This window comes from Babylonia areolata, chromosome 15, assembly GCF_041734735.1.
Source record: "Babylonia areolata isolate BAREFJ2019XMU chromosome 15, ASM4173473v1, whole genome shotgun sequence".
Taxonomy (NCBI): Eukaryota; Metazoa; Mollusca; class Gastropoda; order Neogastropoda; family Buccinidae; genus Babylonia; species Babylonia areolata.
The window spans coordinates 22,574,461-22,594,532 of record NC_134890.1 but is presented as its reverse complement, the minus strand read 5'-3'; the positions used below and the strand labels follow the sequence as shown (position 1 = coordinate 22,594,532).

Sequence of the window (20,072 nt, the reverse complement as noted above, 5' to 3'; positions counted from 1 at the left end):
GGGATGGTTCCCAAAAGCCAACTAGCCCCCAGGGCTGCAGCACTAAGAGCCAGTGCAATCTTGCCTCCTAGTTTGGGAGTCATAGTCCTTCACAAAAGACTAAATTGTAAATTACTTCCTACTGCAATGGAGAAACCACACAGCTCTCACAAAGACAGTGAATTCATATCCGCATTGGCACTGTGTCTGCGGGGCTCAGCACTACATAAAACAACTAAACGGAAGGCGCGGCTCAGTCCTCTCCTTCCTATTTAGTATGAACTGGAAATTTCCAATCTTTTTTTAATATTTTTTTATTATTATTTTATTTTATTTATTTTATTTTTTTAGTATACTGAATATTGTTGTCTATTCAAACGAAAAAGTCTAATCCGAATGACTAGACACTCAGTTTGATTTTCCAGTCAAACTTGGGAGAAAGTGTGAGCCCACACCCTTACAGACTCTCTACATTGGCAGCTGAGCGTCTCAACCATTCTGCCACCTTCCTGAAGAAGAAGAAGAAGCTTTTACAACCAGTTGTTACTAATCATGCCAAGACTTGGGTCAGCTGGTCATTAAATATTGTTTTGCTTGATATCCATCTCTTGCCAAGGCTGCCCTCTTTCAAAACCTATTTGAAAACCCACCCGTTCAAACAGGCTTTTGAGTGTGATGAAGCATAGCTGTTTTTTTGTTTGTCTGCAGTCTTCTTCCCTCTATCCATCCACCCCACTTTACCCTCTACTGAGATCATCATGCAGTATGTTTGTGCCTGTGGCTGAGTGATTACTCTGTGTGTGTGCGCACACACATAGGGCATATTTTGTGTCGTGTGTGTGAATGTGTGTGTGTGTGTGATTGTTCATATCTGCGATTTGCAGTACTGTCTTGGTGTATACAGATATACATGAATATACATCATTATATGCGTTGGTTTTTCATATGCAGATATATGCTGTTATACACACTGTTGTACATCACTCATGTGTGGCGGTTAGAGCCCATTATAGGGGAGAGATAGTGCCATATAAGTGCCATCTCTCATCTTATCATTGACCTTTTTACATTATTTTGATTCTTTTCAGCTTGCTCAAGAACTGACAGATAATCAGCCCTGAACTGACCCATTTGTGGTCAGACTGGATATAGACAACATGATTCAATTCAATATCAATTAAGCAATCAGTCATTACCCATTGGTATATATATATAAAATATAAAATAAAATAAAAAGATGGATAGCTCATTGGCCAGGAAAACTGAAGCCAACTGGACGCCATACTGAGACTCGTATCTAGTTGTCAGCCTGATGAGAAGTTGTCTGTTAACTGGTGGTAGTTTCATAACTGTAACCATGTATCTTTGATGAAATCTTGTTATGCTTTCCCCCACAACATGCCAAAGGTTGTATATTGACTGATATCTGCCAATGGTTTGTTTGCCAAAGTTATTACAGGAAAACAGTGCATTGACACATAGTGCAAACTTGCTGTTGAGCGCTTGGCTACATATATAAAGTTACTGCTTTGCACTGTACTGAAACGAGTAGCAAAATGGCTGATTGAACATTTCAGCAGTTAGCAAAGGGGCTCAAAGAAGGCATGTGCTAACCACCTATTTTTAGAACAATGGGCATTAGCCTAACCAGCGTGCAGTTTGTAATATGATTCACACTGTGAAATTCATTTTGCAAAATCTGTGATAAGACAAAAGTAATTCACAAGAATTATATCTCTGTCTGATGTTGTAGATCTATATAAATCTACCGAAAAGTGCCCCAAGGAGCAGTGACCAGCAGAAGTGATGTTTGTTGAAAGAGCTGGACAGGATGCCATGCTGTCTCTGGGCTCTGTACAACAGTGAGGACAGAGAGGTGCTCTCAGGAAGGTAGCAGTTCGCCAAGCACTGTTTTCTTTGTGTGTTTGTGCTTTCACGCATGTATGTGCATGCATGTGTGAGTGTGTGAGTGTTGTGAATGCTAATGTATGATGGTTATAGGTTATAACTGATCCTTTATTATGTTTGATCACTTTTCATTTCCATAATGACAGTGGAAAAATACAGTGCACATGTTATTCTCTGTCCACATCATTTTCGATTCATTTCTTGTTTTTCCTTCTTTAAATTTGTACTTTCCTGGTATGAAATCGATTTGATGATCATCTAAGTTTTTTCAGCAAACCGTTTTCATCTTTCTTGGTTCTGCTTTGAAGAATAAGAGAGCAGGATAAACAGATAGACAAAAACAATAAGCAGAAAAAAAAAGAAGAAAAAAACCAAACAAACCATAAGCGCTAAGAACTTGCATGTTGTTGTGCTGATCTTAGCTGGAAGTTGACATTCTTTATATGGGTGATGTGCAGGTTCCAGAAATTCTTCACCACACAGAGTTGTTAGAACCAAGACGTGAACTGAAGACACCAACTTGGCTGCTGACACGCCGGGTCAAACGAACAGCGAAAGAACATGGCTGACTTGGCACAGCTGCGCCTGTTGTTCCCTGTACTGCTACATGCTTCACAAAAAGTTAAGGACCACTTCTTCAAGTCAGGTGTCATTTCGATGAATGTTGAAAAACAAAAAACCGAGAGAGATGTTTCAAGTTATTCAGGCTGGATATGGTTGTCTAAAGGACTCTCAGTGAAGGTACAAGCGGCTGTTTCAGGCATGTGCCATGAACGTATAGAGTAATGCATTTGAAAAATCAGTGAGTCAACCCATATCATTTACAGTTATTCAAAGGTTTATAAATGACAGATGTGGTTTTTCATTGTAAAGAATTGAAAGTGCCTGTACCCAAAACCACCACCGTTTATGAATAGCCATCATTATCCTGGCTCCAAACACCACAGTTTACCCAAAATTCAGCAGCATCTCATCATACTCCCCAAGCAGAAAACTGCGCAAGTTCTCAAGTGATCTATAATTTTTTGTGAACATTTACATTCACATGTTGGTATATTTCCTGGCCAGGAATAAATGAGTGGAGGAGGAGGAAAGAGGGGAGGGAATTAATAATTCACACATAACTCAGTAAACAGTCATGTTTTTCTAAATTTTGTGCGTGCTGTGTGTGTCATTTGTATGAATGCATGCACTATGCAAGTAATACTTCTTCGCCTTCTTCTTCTTAGTTCGTGGGCTGCAACTCCCACGTTCACTCGAATGTACACGAGTGGGCTTTTATGTGCATGACTGTTTTTACCCTGCTATGTAGGCAGCCATACTCCATTTTCGGGGGTGTGCATGGTGGGTATGTTTTTGTTTCCATAACCCACCAAACACTGACATGGATTATAGGATCTTTAATGTAACACATAGTAATACAATTATGTGTTCTGTATGTATACACATGTCCATATGTATGGGTCTGTTTGTATTACATGTGTCAACCCAAAGCTGTCCAAGAAAACTTCAAAAGTCAAAACTCGGTACCATACATATTTATTATCTGACTTTTTTTTTTTCCAGACAATGCACTGCTGTTTCCAGAGATCCCATTCCCATGTTCACATAATCAAAAATTTTACATTCAAACCAACGTAAAACAAACAACAATGATACCAGTTTTGCCAAATAATTAATGATTTACACACCACACATTCTGTCACTGACATTTACGAAAGACTTTTTCCCCATGGAAAAAAAAAAGAAAAAGAAAAAAGAACCGGCTCCATGTAAAAAAAACAACAACAACCCACCAACAACAAAACCCTTCAATTCTTTACCACTTACACTGTTTGTTGTGAGGACGCTAACACTCCTGAACACTGCTGTCCAACACATCTCAAATCAATCACAAATACAGTCCTTTATCCACGGAGACGGCTCAGAACCATTTCCCTTTCCCCCTACGTTCCTGCTGCTGCTGCTGTTACTGCTGCTGATGATGCCGACTAAGCCCAGCTAAACCCCCCACCCCCCCCACAGCCCGCTCTTCCTCTTCTTCTTCGTCATCAGATCATGTTGATTTCACCCATGATGTTGACCTGGCGACCTTTGTACTTGCCGGCGATGTCCGTCTGCAGGTGGCGCTGCATGTAGCGGGTGTGCTGTCGTAGGGCGTCCAGGCGGGGCTCCAGCTCCCCCTCCTCTTCCAGAGCCTGCCGGCGCCGGCTGGCTGCCTCCACCCCGCACAGCACCAGCTTGTCTGCCTGCAGCAGGGTCTGGCGCAGGGAGTCTCGCAGCCGGTCCACGTACCTGCAAGCAGAGATGTCAAACCCTGTCAAGTGTTTGCAGGAACAATAAGGAAATTTTGGCAGGAACATTCTGAATTTGTTAGGAACACTCCGGACTCCTAGCCACATCAGCAAACTTATGTTTTATCTACAAAGCACGCAAACTTGATTCAGCCACTTTCTCTCTTATTCAGGCAAACAATTTAGCTGATTGGTCCACTCAATGCTGTTTCAATGTAAACACGCATGCGATTAGCTGAGCATCATCACGTGAGACCAAGTTTAGAAGAAGTCGAAAATGAACTCGTTGGAACAATCTTAAAATTGCGATCGAGCGTAAAAAAAATACGATGAAATCATAACAGTTGGCATTTCTGTGCAAGACAACAGAAAGGGAAACAGTGTTTCAGTTTCGCTTTCTGTTTCTCAAGGAGGCATCAATGCGTTTGGACTGCAGCTAGTCCGCGTGCCTGCAAGACAACAGAAAGGGAAACAGAATTTTCAGTTTTAGCTCATCAGTTTCTCAAGGGGCTGTCATTTGAATTTTGAATCTGGTAGAACACTTGGACTCCAAGCCACATCAGCAAACGGGCACAGACGCTGTTTGACCAAACTTGAGAGAAAGGGCAAGACTGGGAATCTGAACCCATGCCCTCATGGACACACTACTGGAAAATCAGTGTCATAACCATTCTGCCACCTTCCTCCTTGGATCTTTCCTGAAGAACCGTTTGTGTGGAATTGATTTTTTTTTTTGATTTTTTTTTTTTTTAAATCAAAACGGCAAGTAAAAAGAAATTTTTTTTATGTGACCTGGTTGGAGACATAATTTGACAACAAACAAGAACGCCAGAGAATCAACAGACAGGCAGAAAATACGAAAAAAAAGCTTAGCCGTATGAAGAGCACAGGAACAGGAGTCATGATGGCTGCCGGAAAAAGAGGGCGCTAGCCAGCAGGACAAAGGGGAGGTTACCTACTTCCGGGAGGTTATCGGCCGTAGTTTCGTTTTCTCTGCATAGGCGGATAGTAGTTTGCACAGGAAAGGAATGTCAGACCCCTCCCGGAGTCTGCACTAGTTGGGTCACGGTTAAGTATGTGTAATTAAAATGAATTTTAAAAATTTGAAATATCATGATAAAATACAACAACCAGGCTACTAAAGCAGTTTGCTGAATTTCACTTTTCTTAACAAACAGTTGGACTTGTACATACACTAACTTCAACAGAAAATATAGAATGAGTATACATTTTTAGCCCACAATGACCGCAGTAAATCCATTATGAAACAGACAATATCACCAAAGCATTGTGTGCAAAACTCACCGGTTGTTTTGACAATGATATACTTGTTTTCTAAAGGAGTACAGATGTAATGACATTTTATCATAAAAAAAAAAAAAAAATCCCTACTCCCTAAGTCATGTCAGAAGTGGTCCAAGAAACTTTCAACTTGCAACTTGGAAAAACATTCAACAAAATTTACAAAACACGAGGTAAAATTAACTGTGTGAAACTGTGTAGAGTCTATAAAATCATAGGCACTATCGCTATTCTTAATCAAATGGCAATAAAAGATAGTTACAATTACAACTGTTGAATGGAGCCTAAAGATAGTATTGAACACATTTTCTAGGTGTGATCACACCAAACGATTTTGGAAACACTTCAAGCAGTCTACCAGTTTTGCCATGTAATGAGGTACTCGCTAGTCTGGCTTGCTGTGTGGTAGGTGTGGTTTAGAGCAGCTGCTAAACAATCAATGTTGTGCTACGGACCGCGCACACAAGATTCTGATATGGTCATAGTGCACTCTGAATACCTTTAAGAAATATTCATTAAATATATTCAGTAACTTTAGACTGCCTGGTATATATTACAGATCTGCACAGGACAAACTGACCTAGATGTATAATTCTATGAGATGGTCACTTCAATTTGTTAACAAATTGTCAGAGTGAAGAAGTGCACACATATATAATGATATAAAAATCCTTATTCATTTCTCTATGAGTAAAGTACAACTAACTATTGTTCACAAGCATTTGTGGCAATTCACAGTGATTTTCTGGAATGAATGAATTTGAAATCTTTTTTTTTTTTTTTTCAAAAAAGGATTAAAAAAAAAAAAAGGAAGAATATCAACCAACACTGCAGACAACACCCTCTCTCACCTGGGAGAACTACGTATCAACATCAAATGCTGCATCTGGACTGACGTCAGCTGACCCACAATGCTTTGCACCTTCTCCATCATGGCCTCCACCTTGCACACGTCCGGCTGGATGGACGCTGGTGCCCCCTGGAACTGGTTCCCTGACAGGGCAGCGTCTGGCGCCGTGAGCTCTGTTGCCCGCTGAGTCAGGAATGACTCCAGCTGAAAGGGATGTCGGAGGAAGGGGTACCGTCAATAAAGTCACATTCTTCAACAAAACGCTTTTTTTTTTCTCTCTCTTTGAAAAACTGTACTGCGATTCATTGTTTTTTTGTTGTTTTTTTCCATACTGGAATCTTCATGGGTGGTTCTTTCCATTCCTTTACCCCCCGAAAACCTGGTAATACCTTTTACATTCTGTTCACAAATGTCCATACATTGTGTACATTGGTTTCTATTTGTGTTACATAAAGCGATGAGTGTGTACGGCAGTTCATGGTTTTCGCTGAATGAACACAGGAGTGGCTCATGGTTAGCTGGTGTCTTTTTGTTCAGAGGCAAGTTGAAACATGTACATTATTTACAATTCAATCCATCTTGATTTGAATGAAACAACATATCTCCGATTCCAAATCTAAATAACAGGCAGTTAATGAGGACAAAAACAGTAAAGCATTCTACAAACAGCAAAACTTTTGCTCTTTACAAAACGAGAACATATCACTTCAAGCTAAAGATACCTGGTGCTTCTCATGAACTTGCTCATAAGTAAACAAAAGCTGTACAAGACTAAATCTTTACAAAATCTTAAAACTTTGTGGAAAAGCTAATAAGAACAGTAAAAAAAAATAAAATAAAATAAAAAGTGAAAAAAGTGTTGTGCTCTTCAGCATTTTAGTTACCTCATAGCAAAGGCAGCTGTGTATATTCAAACACAATCATTAGAAAGAAATGTCAGTAATGTATATTCAAAATTTCAGTAATGTATATTAAAACAAAATGTCAATTCAGTAATGCTTGTTCAAACAAAACCTTAGAAAAAAAAATATAATGTTCAAACAAAACCTTAGAAAAAAAACAACTATAAGACCCCCCCCAAAAAAAAGGAAAAAAAAAAAGAAAGTGCGTCTGTCTCTTACATATTATGATTCAGATTTCACACTGAGTTATAAGACTGGGGGAAGAATAGGACCAGGAAATGATGTGATGATGCAGAAATGGAGTGGTGATTTTTACAGATGGCTTTGGAAAAGCCTTAAACACACGTATTATATAAATACCATGTTTGGAAGAAAGAGTATACAATAAATATAGATAAAGGTAGAGACAGATAAAGCACATCTATTTGCTTGTCTTTATTTCATATCATTTTTAGATTTATTTATTTATCTATTCTAATATGTTTATTCATTTGGCCAGAACAGCCCAGAACAGAGTGCGATGGCGAGGGGTCGTCGATGGCCTATGCTCCACCAGGAGCGATGGGCAAAATGAATGAAATGAATGTTTATTCATTAATTTGATGGCTTATCCATTTATTTATGTATCCCTTTCTGTTTTTTTGATGTTTTTTTTTCTTTCCTCAAGGCCTCACTAAGCATGTCGAGTTACGCTGCTGGTCAGGCATCTGCTTAGCAGATGTGGTGTAGCGTATATGGATTTGTACAAACCCTGTGAAGCCTCCTTGAAGAACTGAACTAAACTGAACTGAACTGAACTGAATAAATACAGCATGTACTCACTTCCATCAAGTCATCGATGAACAGGTTGCGTGTTGCTGGGTTGTCAAGTACGGAAAGAGCGTCCTCTCCTCGTGCCACACCTTTCTCTGTGCGGTGGTTGGGGGCCAGGGGAGGGGAGGGGAGGGGGGAGGGTGTGTGTGTGTGTGGAGGGGGGGCGGTGGGGGAAGGAAAAATAAATGCTGACATGGATAAAATCGTCAAAATTCAATGGCCGGCAAAGTGCATATAGCTTATGACTGCATAAAATAAAGGACCCCCCTCAGACGAGGAAAGACTTTCTATATATATACATTTATTTAAAAAACAGATAAATAGTTTTTTGAAGACGTTTTTCAAACACAGGGTTAAAAGGACAGAAACTTAGAGAGCAACAGAAAACAAAGGAAACTTCTGGCATAGAGATTTCTCAAGGAAGGAAGGAAGGATGATGATGTAAGTGGAGTGATGTCCTAGAGGTAACGCGTCCGCCTAGGAAGCGAGAGAATCTGAGTGCACTGGATCATGGCTCAGCCACCGATATTTTCCCCCACTCCACTAGACCTTGAGTGGTGGTCTGGACGATAGTCATTCGGATGAGACGATAAACAGAGGTCCCGTGTGCAGCATGCACTTAGTGTAAAAGAACCCACGGCAACAAAAGGGTTGTTCCTGGCAAAATTCTGCAGAAAAATCCACTTCGACAGGAAAAACAAATAAAACTGCACGTAGGAAAATTTTTTTTAAAATGGGTGGCGCTGTAGTGTAGCAACGCGCTCTCCCTGGGGAGAGCAGCCCAAATTTCACACAGAGAAATCTGTTGTGATAAAGAGAAATGCAAATAAATAAATGCAAATAAAAAGACAGAAAATCACAGAGCAGCAGAAAACAAAGGAAACTTCTGGCATAGAGATTTCTCGAGGAAGGAAGGAAAGATGACGATGTAATATTGAAAAAGTGAAAGGTGAGGCTGGCAGCATATCAAAAAGACATAGAAAGGCAGCTTTATTCACTGCACTTGAAACACAGACAAGGATAGAATCACATATGTGCAGAGATCACTGTCAAACAAATGCGACGTTCAGGCAGCAGCATGCTCGGAGCATCATTCATTCTCATGCAGAAGCGCAAACAATCGTTCACTGTCAACACACGTCGTGTTCACATTTTTCACCGCACACAAACACCCTCCCCACACCCACACATCAACAGTGGCTATAATGGACACTGGTACATTGTGACTGTGACACTTACAATTACATCATGGAAACTGCTTGATTCACATACAAGCATTTTGGGGAGAAAAGAAAAGAGTAAACGGATCACACATGCAATCTTATTCACAAACATACATGGATACATCCACACAAACATAGAAACATACATGCACACATGATTGGATGGATGTCCACATACGTATGCATTCATCTTCACATACATCCATCCACACAGATGCACATCCATCCATGAAAAGATACACATACACACATACACATCTATGCACACATACATACATACACATCCATATATACATACACATCCATTCACATAAACATCTATCCCCACATACGCAGACATCCATCCACACATACACACACACCCATCCACACATTCAAACATCCATCCAAACATCCATTTATCCACACATAAAATTACATACACATCCATCCACAAACACAAAAGATCACCTTCAACTTGCGGAGCTACATCCTCATGGGTTATCTCTTCCCAGTCTATTGAGTCTCCATTGCTCTAAAATAGAAAAAAGGAAAAGAAAACTGCTGATGCTCACACAATATGCCCTTTTATCAATTTTTTTTTTTAAATACTGATACACACACACACACACTTATAACATGGAGCGTAACACCTGGCACAACAAAAAGTGCTAGAGTTTTATGACAATCGTAAGCTGAAGTTAAAAAGAAATACAGTAAGAAGTACATTAAAATATTGAGTTTTTATTGTGTATGTATATCTATCTGTGTATATATGTATGCCATGGGTTCGATTTCAGTCTGCCAGGTGCGTGCTGCACACAGAACCTCAATTCATCATCTCATCAAAATGATGAGATACTCAGTTTGATTTCCCAGTCAAACTTGGGAGATAGCAGGAGACTGGGATTCAAACCAAGGCCCTCACAGACACTGCATTGGCAGACAGGCGCCTTAAACCATCCTGCTGCCCCCTTCCCACCACCTCCTGTCTATGTACCTCACCTCCTGTTTATGTACATGAGGTAAAGCATGAACAAGCTGCACGACTGCGCTCCCTGTCCCCACGCCAGACAACTCACATCTTCTTCCTGCCCTCCACTCTCCACCGTGATGTCGGCCAGGCCAAAGTCAATCTCATCTCCAAAGTCGATGCCGTTGTCATCACCGTTTCCCCAGTCAATCTGTCAAACAGGCCAAAGATATTTCCAAAGTGAACTGTCACACAGGCAAAAGTCAATCTCATTTCCAAAGTTAATGCCGTTGTCATCGCTGTTTCCCCAAGTCAATCTGTCAAACAGGCCAAAGATATTTCCAAAGTGAGCTGTCACACAGGCAAAAGTCAATCTCATTTCCAAAGTTAATGCCGTTGTCATCGCTGTTTCCCCAAGTCAATCTGTCAAACAGGCCAAAGATATTTCCAAAGTGAGCTGTCACACAAACAAAAGTCAATCTCATTTCCAAAGTTAATGCCGTTGTCACTGCTGTTTCCCCAAGTCAATCTGTCAAACAGGCCAAAGATATTTCCAAAGTGAGCTGTCACACAGGCAAAAGTCAATCTCATTTCCAAAGTTAATGCCGTTGTCATTGCTGTTTCCCCAAGTCAATCTGTCAAACAGGCCAAAGATATTTCCAAAGTGAACTGTCACACAGGCAAAAGTCAATCTCATTTCCAAAGTTAATGCCGTTGTCATCGCCGTTTCCCCAGTCAATCTGTCAAACAGGCCAAAGATATTTCCCACACATACTTAACACATGCATACGGTCACACACACACTCACACATATACACACACACCACATGAATACAATGATACAGGCACACACACACACACACACACACAACCCGCGCGCGCACGTGCGCACACACACACACACGATACATGCACACACAAATTCAAATATACACATACACAATACATGTGTACATGCACACACAAATACAATTACAAACACACACGCACATACAAACACACACACACACACACACACACACAAATTCACAAAAACTCACACACACGCACACCCCCTCCCCCAGGTCACTCACATCCTCAGACTGGTTGGCAGTGTCCTGTTCATCAGAGAGGTCGATCCTGATGCTCTGCTCCTCCACCACCTCAGGTGGGGTGCCCGTGCGCCACTCAAACACGCGCACGTTGCCTCGGCTCTGCACAAACTTCAGCATGGGCAGACTGTCTGTCTCTTGCTCTGTGCTGCACACACACAGACACACACAGACAGGGAGGTAAACAGACAGGCAGGCTGACATACAGCCAGCCATCGTACAGTTCAGGATGCAGTCCTGTGCATAGGACCTTCTGTATTGTAACACACACACACACACTCACACATCTGTCTCTCTCTCTCTCTCTCTCTCTCTCTCTCCCTGTCTTTCTTTCAGTGTACAAGTATATGTAGATAGATATCAAAAGGTAGTTGAAAACAATAACATTGGTGACCAGCGTGTGCTCTGAGGCGTTTTTGCACCAGAAAATCATGTTGAGTAGGGCTCTAAAACCTGTTGCACAAAATAGCCATAGTAACAAATCACCGAGAGAAAAAAAAAGAAAAAAAAAAAAAAAAAAAAGAGAGAGACAGACAGGCAGGCAGAGAAAGCTGATGAATGGACGAAAAAAACCTATACACATTACTCCCCCTCCTCCCTCCAAAATACCTCTCCCCTACAAGCACGTCACTCACTGACCTGCTCAGAAGGAAGGCAACGAAGCGGTCGTAGTACTGAACCGCGTCCTCCAGGTCCTGAGCCGATGCTGCAATGCTGTCAAAGTCTCCGGGAAGGTCTCGCACCAGTGCCGCTAACTCTGTCTTGATCTTCTGGCCCTGAGACACCCAAGGAACTGAACACCATTTGCTGTGAGAGACATCAGTGGAGAGAACAAGAGAGTGATGGTGGGAGGAGGATGGAGGCCACTCCCACCTCTCCCTAACCCCCAATAAAACACACACACACACAAAAAACACAAAAAAAAACACAAAATGGATTGGAAGAGGGAAGGGAAGGGGAGGAGAAACACACAGACAGATGAAGTATAAAGAGATTCAAGATTCAAAAACTTTATTACTCAAGGATAAAGATTTTAGGCATCGCCCAGTCTTCCAATGATCTACATGTGCCACTCATATCCATCTTGACAGATCACAAAGCACACACGCAGGAATCCTTGTCGTTATATCATTAACCCTTTGACTGCTGAACCGTGGTGAAATGACACCAGTGTGGTGTACATTTGAAGTGCAGTCACTACTTTTAGCGTAGATATCAGTGGCGTCATTCGACAGGCGCAATAGCCGAATGGTTAAAGCGTTGGACTTTCAATCGGAGGGTCCTGGGTTCGAATCATGGTGATGGCGCCTGGTGGGTAAAAGGTGGAGATTTTTATGATCTCCGAGGTCAACATATGTGCAGACCTGCCAGTGCCTGAACCCCCTTTGTGTGTATACGCAAGCAGAAGATCAAATACGCACATTAAAGATCCTGTAATCCATGTCAGTGTTCGGTGGGTTATGGAAACAAGAACATACCCAGCATGCACACCCCTGAAAGCAGAGTATGGCTGCCTGCATGGCAGGTTTAAAAACGGTCATACACGTAAAAGCCCACTTGTGTATATACGAGTGAACGTGGGAGTTGCAGCCCATGAATGCAGAAGAAGAAGAAGAAGAAGTGGCGTCATTGATTTTGCTGATCAGAAGTAAGGCAGTACCAGGAGGAAGGATCCAGATAAAGAATGGTGACTGACATCCTGTCCTGTGAGCTCTGCCTCAGCAAGGTGACAGCCCTTCACTGATGATGAGCATACTCATACGCATCAGTCTTTAATGACTAACAACTAGCACCCACTGTAAAACATTTTCTGACTTATATGTTTCTGATTCTCAACGAGGTATCACTGCGTTCGGACAACTCCGTATCATACGTCATACATACCTACAAGGTATGACTATCGCACTGGGTTAAGCTGCTGGTCAGGTATCTGCCTAGCAGATGTGGTGTCGCATATATGGATTTGTCCGAATGCAGTGACGCCTCCTTGAAAAAAACCTGAAACTGAACTTACCTCAATCCCCATTTGTTTGCAGGAAGCAGCATACTTTTTCCTCAGGTCAGCCGCGTTGTTGGCAAACTCTGCCTCCTTCCTCTCACATTCCTGCATACCACAACGCACAGGAAAAAAAAAAAGAAAGAAAGAAATTAAATCATTAACTAGAAAGAGAACAGCTGAGAGAAGCATGTTTCCAAATAATGTATTCATCAGAAATTTTTTGCTGCAAAACTCAACCACTGAAACAGTCAACGACTGTAAATTACCAACCCTAAGTTGGGGATAGGCATAAACTGAGTATTTTACCCTTGTACTCTGGAGCCCAATCCCTTTGCCTCACCATGTCTGTCACAGCCCCTCACTGCCTTCCTTTAAATCTAACCTTCTCTTCCAGCAGCATTTCCTCTAGACCCTCATGAAAGTAGTGAGCTGACTGTTTAAGTATATTTGTAACGCTGTATTGTGTGTGCTTAGAATGTATGTATGTATGTATGGATGGATGGATGGATGGATGGATGGAGGAATGGATGGATGCATGCTTGTATGTATGTTTGTATGTATGTATTGCATTGTATGTGCGCGTTTGTATGCGCATACACATGTTTATTGTGCATGATTGTGAGTTGAGGACTGAGTGTGTTTTGTATGCGCGGATTGTAAAGCGCTTTGTGCAATGAGGAAGGCGCTGATAAATGTCCAGTTATTATCATTATCATCATTATCATTATCATGAATTACCGGTTGGGTTTAAGAAGTCTCTGATTAAACTGATAGTTTATCTTCAACCGTATAAGTTTTCTCTTTCTTTTTTCCTTTTTTTTTTCCCCCCTTACCTTTTGCATCTGCTGGCATTTAGTAATCTGTTTCTTGACAGCAGGAATCTCGTAGTTCACATTCCGAGCAATCATCTGAGCTGTCTCCGCTGGAACAGATCATGAACTATGTCACAGATAAAACCTGGAAAGAAGTCAAGAGTCTATAATCTGTCTGCCATAAAGGGTTACATAGACAGGAGTATCATCTACTCTCACAGGGAACATTGAGGAGAGACACACATCTACAGTCGCTGGGAACATTGAGGAGTGTCATCTGCAGTCACAGGGAACATTGAGGAGAGACACACATCTACAGTCGCTGGGAACATTGAGGAGTATCATCTGCAGTCACTGGAAACATTGAGGAGTGTCATCTACAGTCGCTGGGAACACTGAGGAGTGTCATCTACAGTCACTGGGAACATTGAGGAGTGTCATCTACAGTCACAGGGAACATTGAGGAGTGACATCTACAGTCACTGGGAACATTGAGGAGTGACGTCTACAGTCACTCGGAACATTGAGGAGTGTCATGTACAGTCACTGGGAACATTGAGGAGTGTCATGTACAGTCACTGGGAACATTGAGGAGTGTCACACATGTACAGTCACTGGGAACATTGAGGAGTGTCATGTACAGTCACTGGGAACATTGAGGAGTGTCACACATGTACAGTCACTGGGAACATTGAGGAGTGTCATGTACAGTCACTGGGAACATTGAGGAGTGTCATGTACAGTCACTGGGAACATTGAGGAGTGTCATGTACAGTCACTGGGAACATTGAGGAGTGTCACACATGTACAGTCACTGGGAACACTGAGGAGTGTCATCTACAGTCACTGGGAACACTGAGGAGTGTCATCTACAGTCACTGGGAACATTGAGGAGTGTCATCTACAGTCACTGGGAACATTGAGGAGTGTCGTCTACAGTCACTGGGAATATTGAGGAGTGACATCTACAATCACTGGGAACATTGAGGAGTGACATCTACAGTCACTGGGAACATTGAGGAGTGTCATCTACAGTCACTGGGAACATTGAGGAGTGTCATCTACAGTCACTGGGAACACTGAGGAGAGACACACATCTACAGTCACAGGGACCATTGAGGAGTCACACATCTACAGTCACTGGGAACACTGAGGAGTATCATCTGCAGTCATTGGGAACACTGAGGAGTATCATCTACAGTCACTGGGAACATTGAGGAGTGTCATCTACAGTCACTGGGAACATTGAGGAGTGTCATCTACAGTCACTGGGAACATTGAGGAGTGTCATCTACAGTCACTGGGAACACTGAGGAGAGTCACACATGTACAGTCACTGGGAACACTGAGGGGTGTCATCTACAGTCACTGGGAACACTGAGGAGTGTCATCTACAGTCACTGGAAACATTGAGGAGTGTCATCTACAGTCACTGGGAACACTGAGGAGAGTCATCTACAGTCACTGGGAACATTGAGGAGTGTCATCTACAGTCACTGGGAACACTGAGGAGTGTCATCTACACTCACTGGGAACATTGAGGACAGTCACACATGTACAGTCACTGGGAACATTGAGGAGTGTCATCTACAGTTACTGGGAACATTGAGGAGTGTCATCTACAGTCACTGGGAACACTGAGGAGAGTCATCTACAGTCACTGGGAACATTGAGGACAGTCACACATGTACAGTCACTGGGAACACTGAGGAGTGTCATCTACAGTCACTGGGACCATTGAGGAGAGACACACATGTACAGTTACTGGGAACATTGAGGAGTGTCACACATGTACAGTCACTGGGAACACTGAGGAGTGTCATCTACGGTCACTGGGAACATTGAGGAGTGTCATCTACAGTCACTGGGAACATTGAGGAGTGTCATCTACAGTCACTGGGAACACTGAGGAGTGTCATCTACAGTCACTGGGACCATTGAGGAGAGACACACATGTACAGTCACTGGGAACATTGAGAAGTGTCATGTATTTTAGATTCCATAATCAGCTGTTTCTTTTATTTAACTTACACACACACACACACACACACACACACACACACACACACACACACACACACACCAGTTGCACTTCTATTTGTTTCAAACATCCATTGCTGTTTCCACCCTCCATTTACCCTCTTTCTCCCAGCTCACCACACAGCTTCCTCACCCTCCTCTCCAATAGTTCAAAGGAGCGTAGAAACAGAGACAGAGATTGAGAGAAAGAGAAAGACAGAGAAAGGAAGACAGGCAGGCAAAGACACTGACAGAAGAGAAGGGAGAAAGACAAGAGACAAAAGCGGAGAGAGACTGAGACATGAACAACGAGACAAATCATACAGTAAATAAATTATAACTAACCCTGTTTGAACAAGCTTGACCTGTCACAATGCTTTTAGTACCATTGAAACTCCACACAAAAACTAAAATCTTACACTGCAGATTCAATAATATAATGCAGGAACTACGACATATGCATTACTGTTATCATAATAAATGAGATCAACATGATCATTGCTACCATCATCAAACCAATGTGATTCCAGTGAGAGCCACATACCCAGATAAATTCCGTCTTTCTCATACAGCTTGATGATCTGAGCCCAGTCCTGGTCAACAAACACATCAAGAACAATTTCAAAAGTCATCCATGCAATCAGGGTTTCTGATAATGCATGAATATGCATCCCCGATGCTTTGAAAATGGAATGGATGCACAGCATGTTCAATGAGTGGGTCCACGGTACATTCTAAAAATGTATAGAATAGACACACACACACACACACACACACCCACCCACATATACATACATATGAGTGGAAAACCTATGTTGGAGTTTCAGTCTGATGTCAGGATCATCTGCTGCAAAGAAAAGTTGTTTTCTTTGGCCACCTTTTTTTTGGCCCATACAGACATCCCTCCCCCCACCCCCCTACCTCCCCCTGCCCCCCCACCCACCCACCCACACATGTACAATGTTCTTGTTAACACATACCCCCCCCCCCCACCCACTCCTCACATATACAACGTGCTCAACAATGCACACAGACCCACACAAACAAACCTGCACTCACCCCCCACACACACACATCGATAAACTAGTTTTCACACCTTCCAGCGGCTGCACTGACCTTCATGTTCTGAGAGGAGTACTGACCAAAGAAGTTCTTCTTGCCAGAATCTGTGTCCTTGGCCTGTTCCAGCATCTCTTGCACATGGAAGTAGGTCACCTCTGCAACACCACCACACCTCAGACACTTTTTTTTCCCTTCCAGAATAATGAATCTGAACTCTTTCACCACCATAGGCGAATTTAGTTGACTAGACAGTGCTCCACCATGGGCGACTTTAGTCCACATCAAAGGGTCATGTTAACAAGACCACTTTTAACTCACTCGGGACGACAAGTTTTCTCCCTTGCTTTTCCCCACAGACGGCCCATTTGTATGGGTTTGGAAAAAAAATTTTAAAAATACAAAATACAGAGTAAGAAAATGAAACTTTCAGAACTGGTTTATTACGTGTTAAGCTATTACACACACACACACACACACACACACATATATATATATATATATATATATATATATATATATATATATATATATATATATATATAAAATCAAATTTCTCATCTTATTTTTACAGTTTTGCCATATGTAGAAAATACTGCCAATTTTTCACCCTGAATCACCATACCCATGCTCACTTTCTGCATTAAATTCACTTTCTTCTTCATCATCATCCAACCCTTCAATGTCCGACCCTTCAGTTTGTAGCATTTCAAGTACTTCGGCAACCCTAAAACGTTGCCGTTGCTGCCTTGTTCGCTCCACAACATTTTGAGAAGAGCCCGCTTTGCTAACAGGCTGGCACACGAGCAGACGACCGTTCAGTGACTTTGTCAGTGTGTGTGTGAGACGCGCCACACATGGCAGGCTGGCCAATCATACCATTTGATTGTGGAGTGACCCAGAATAGTGCACTCTGCTTGGCTAATCACAAAATCACGTGAACAGCGCATGATGGATTTTTTATTTCTTGAAAATGCTATTCCATTCGGTCGTCTGAAACTGAATACATTTTATGTAGGAATGCGACGGGCGCAATAGTTGAATGGTTAAAGTGTTGGACTTTCAATCTGAGGGTCCCGGGTTCGAATCACGGTGAAGGCGCCTGGTGGGTAAAGGGTGGAGATTTTTCAGGTCTCCCAGGTCAACATATGTGCAGACCTGCCAGTGCCTGAGCCCCCTTCATGTGTATACGCAAGCAAAAGATCAAATACGCACGTTAAAGATCCTGTAATCCATGTCAGCGTTCGGTGGGTTATGGAAACAAGAACACACCCAGCATGCACACCTCCGAAAGTGGAGTATGGCTGCCTACATGGCGGGGTAAAAACGGTCATACACGTAAAAGCCCACTCGCGTATATACGAGTGAACGTGGGAGTTGCAGCCCACGAACGCAGAAGAAGAAGAATGTAGGGATGCTCACGCATTCCTTCATCCGGAGAGAGTTAACATTGTAACAAAGCTTGATGGCTGCAGCCAGTTTCCCCACCAACAGAACAATGACTAACCTTTGCTCCCTGACCCAGTTTGAAGTGAACAAGTCCACTGCATTGTTTTAACATAAAAACTGAAGCCTGTGACTGAGACTAGTGAGAGCAACCTATCTAAAATATTTGGCCCTGGGGAGTGTCTTTCACACAGAAACATGGCAGTGAAAGAGTTAAATGTATGTCTTAGTTAAGAACTGATATCGTTTACTACATGCTAGAATATTATGGAATAAATCTCCCCCTCCCCACTCCTCCGCCCCACCCTCCCCCAAACAGTACTGACTGCACTTCAAATGCATGTCACACTGACCACATTTCAGGTCTTCTCCAAGGTTCAGCAGTCAAGGTCTTAACAAAATCAAAGTTCAACTATTCCAGTTCACAATTTCTCACGCTCGAGTGCTGCTTGGTACTGGTACTGTAGTAGCCTGTATCTGTGCACACAAAAACAGTGCCTTACCTGCTGGGTCAGAGAAGGTCTGTGGTGTCTCGCCATCAGCCATGTTCTCCACAGCACGGATTATCTTCTGACGGATCGCGGCTGCCACTGGTTGCCATTGCTGACTGCAGTGTCGCCGGTTGATTAACCAGTCTGAAGCCAACCATTTGGAAAAGTTACGATAGTAACAGGTTATCATGTGGGTACTTAATGTGTAGAGATTAAATATATCAATACAGTCTTATCAAATGTGGCTGCAAAAAAAAAGATAGTTTTTTCAAAGGAAAATACATAATTAATATGCTGACTTTGTTACTCTTTGACAATTTAACAAGTTACATTCTCCATGCATGGACAGACAACTCCAAAAAATAATTCAGTTTAGTAATTTACATGTAAATGCAGAAGTAATTCAAGTATGGTGCCCAGACTAATGACAATATAAAATTTGATTTCAGTTTATTAAGAATGTGTGTGTGTGCGCACATGCACACACACACACACACACACACACACACACACACACACACACACACAGATGCATTTCAATTACAAAAACTAAAATTCAAAGCATCACAAAGTTCAAAACTCTCCTCTCCCACTCACATAACTTTCAGTTCCCTCTTCGACCTTGCCCAACCTATACCCCCATCATGTCCTCATATCACGATAACTTCTACTGTCCAACCGTCATAGCACACCAATCTTCCAAAATATGCTTTATTTGTAGTTAGTTTTCATGGCCTAAGTGTCACTACCAATGGCAGAACTGCTCTCTCAGTCTCTGCCTCACACTTCTAGAAACGTTTTACAAGGTCTACTGTCCTGGACCATTGATTCACTGTGACACAGCTTCATGCTGCCCTCACTGTCCCCTTGTATTAACAGTTAATAATCACACATCAAAATATTAGAAAATGATCTATTTATCTATCTATTTA

General features: G+C 42.1%; 1 protein-coding gene across 1 annotated transcript in view; it reads right to left on the bottom strand.

Annotated features, from left to right (window-relative positions):
- Nucleotides 1–3,459: 3,459 nt before the first annotated feature.
- Nucleotides 3,460–20,072, bottom strand: part of LOC143290221 (CDK5 regulatory subunit-associated protein 3-like) — an 18,228-nt gene continuing 1,615 nt past the window's right edge. The window contains exons 3-14 of the mRNA XM_076599551.1: nt 19,153–19,284; nt 17,261–17,361; nt 16,689–16,737; nt 14,147–14,235; nt 13,329–13,418; nt 11,954–12,090; nt 11,297–11,462; nt 10,333–10,434; nt 9,722–9,785; nt 8,058–8,143; nt 6,335–6,537; nt 3,460–4,182 (exon numbers count right to left, since the gene is read on the bottom strand). Of these exons, the coding sequence (XP_076455666.1) occupies nt 3,939–4,182; nt 6,335–6,537; nt 8,058–8,143; nt 9,722–9,785; nt 10,333–10,434; nt 11,297–11,462; nt 11,954–12,090; nt 13,329–13,418; nt 14,147–14,235; nt 16,689–16,737; nt 17,261–17,361; nt 19,153–19,284 (1,463 nt within the window). The 3' untranslated portion in view covers nt 3,460–3,938. The remainder of the gene's footprint in view (nt 4,183–6,334; nt 6,538–8,057; nt 8,144–9,721; nt 9,786–10,332; nt 10,435–11,296; nt 11,463–11,953; nt 12,091–13,328; nt 13,419–14,146; nt 14,236–16,688; nt 16,738–17,260; nt 17,362–19,152; nt 19,285–20,072) is intronic.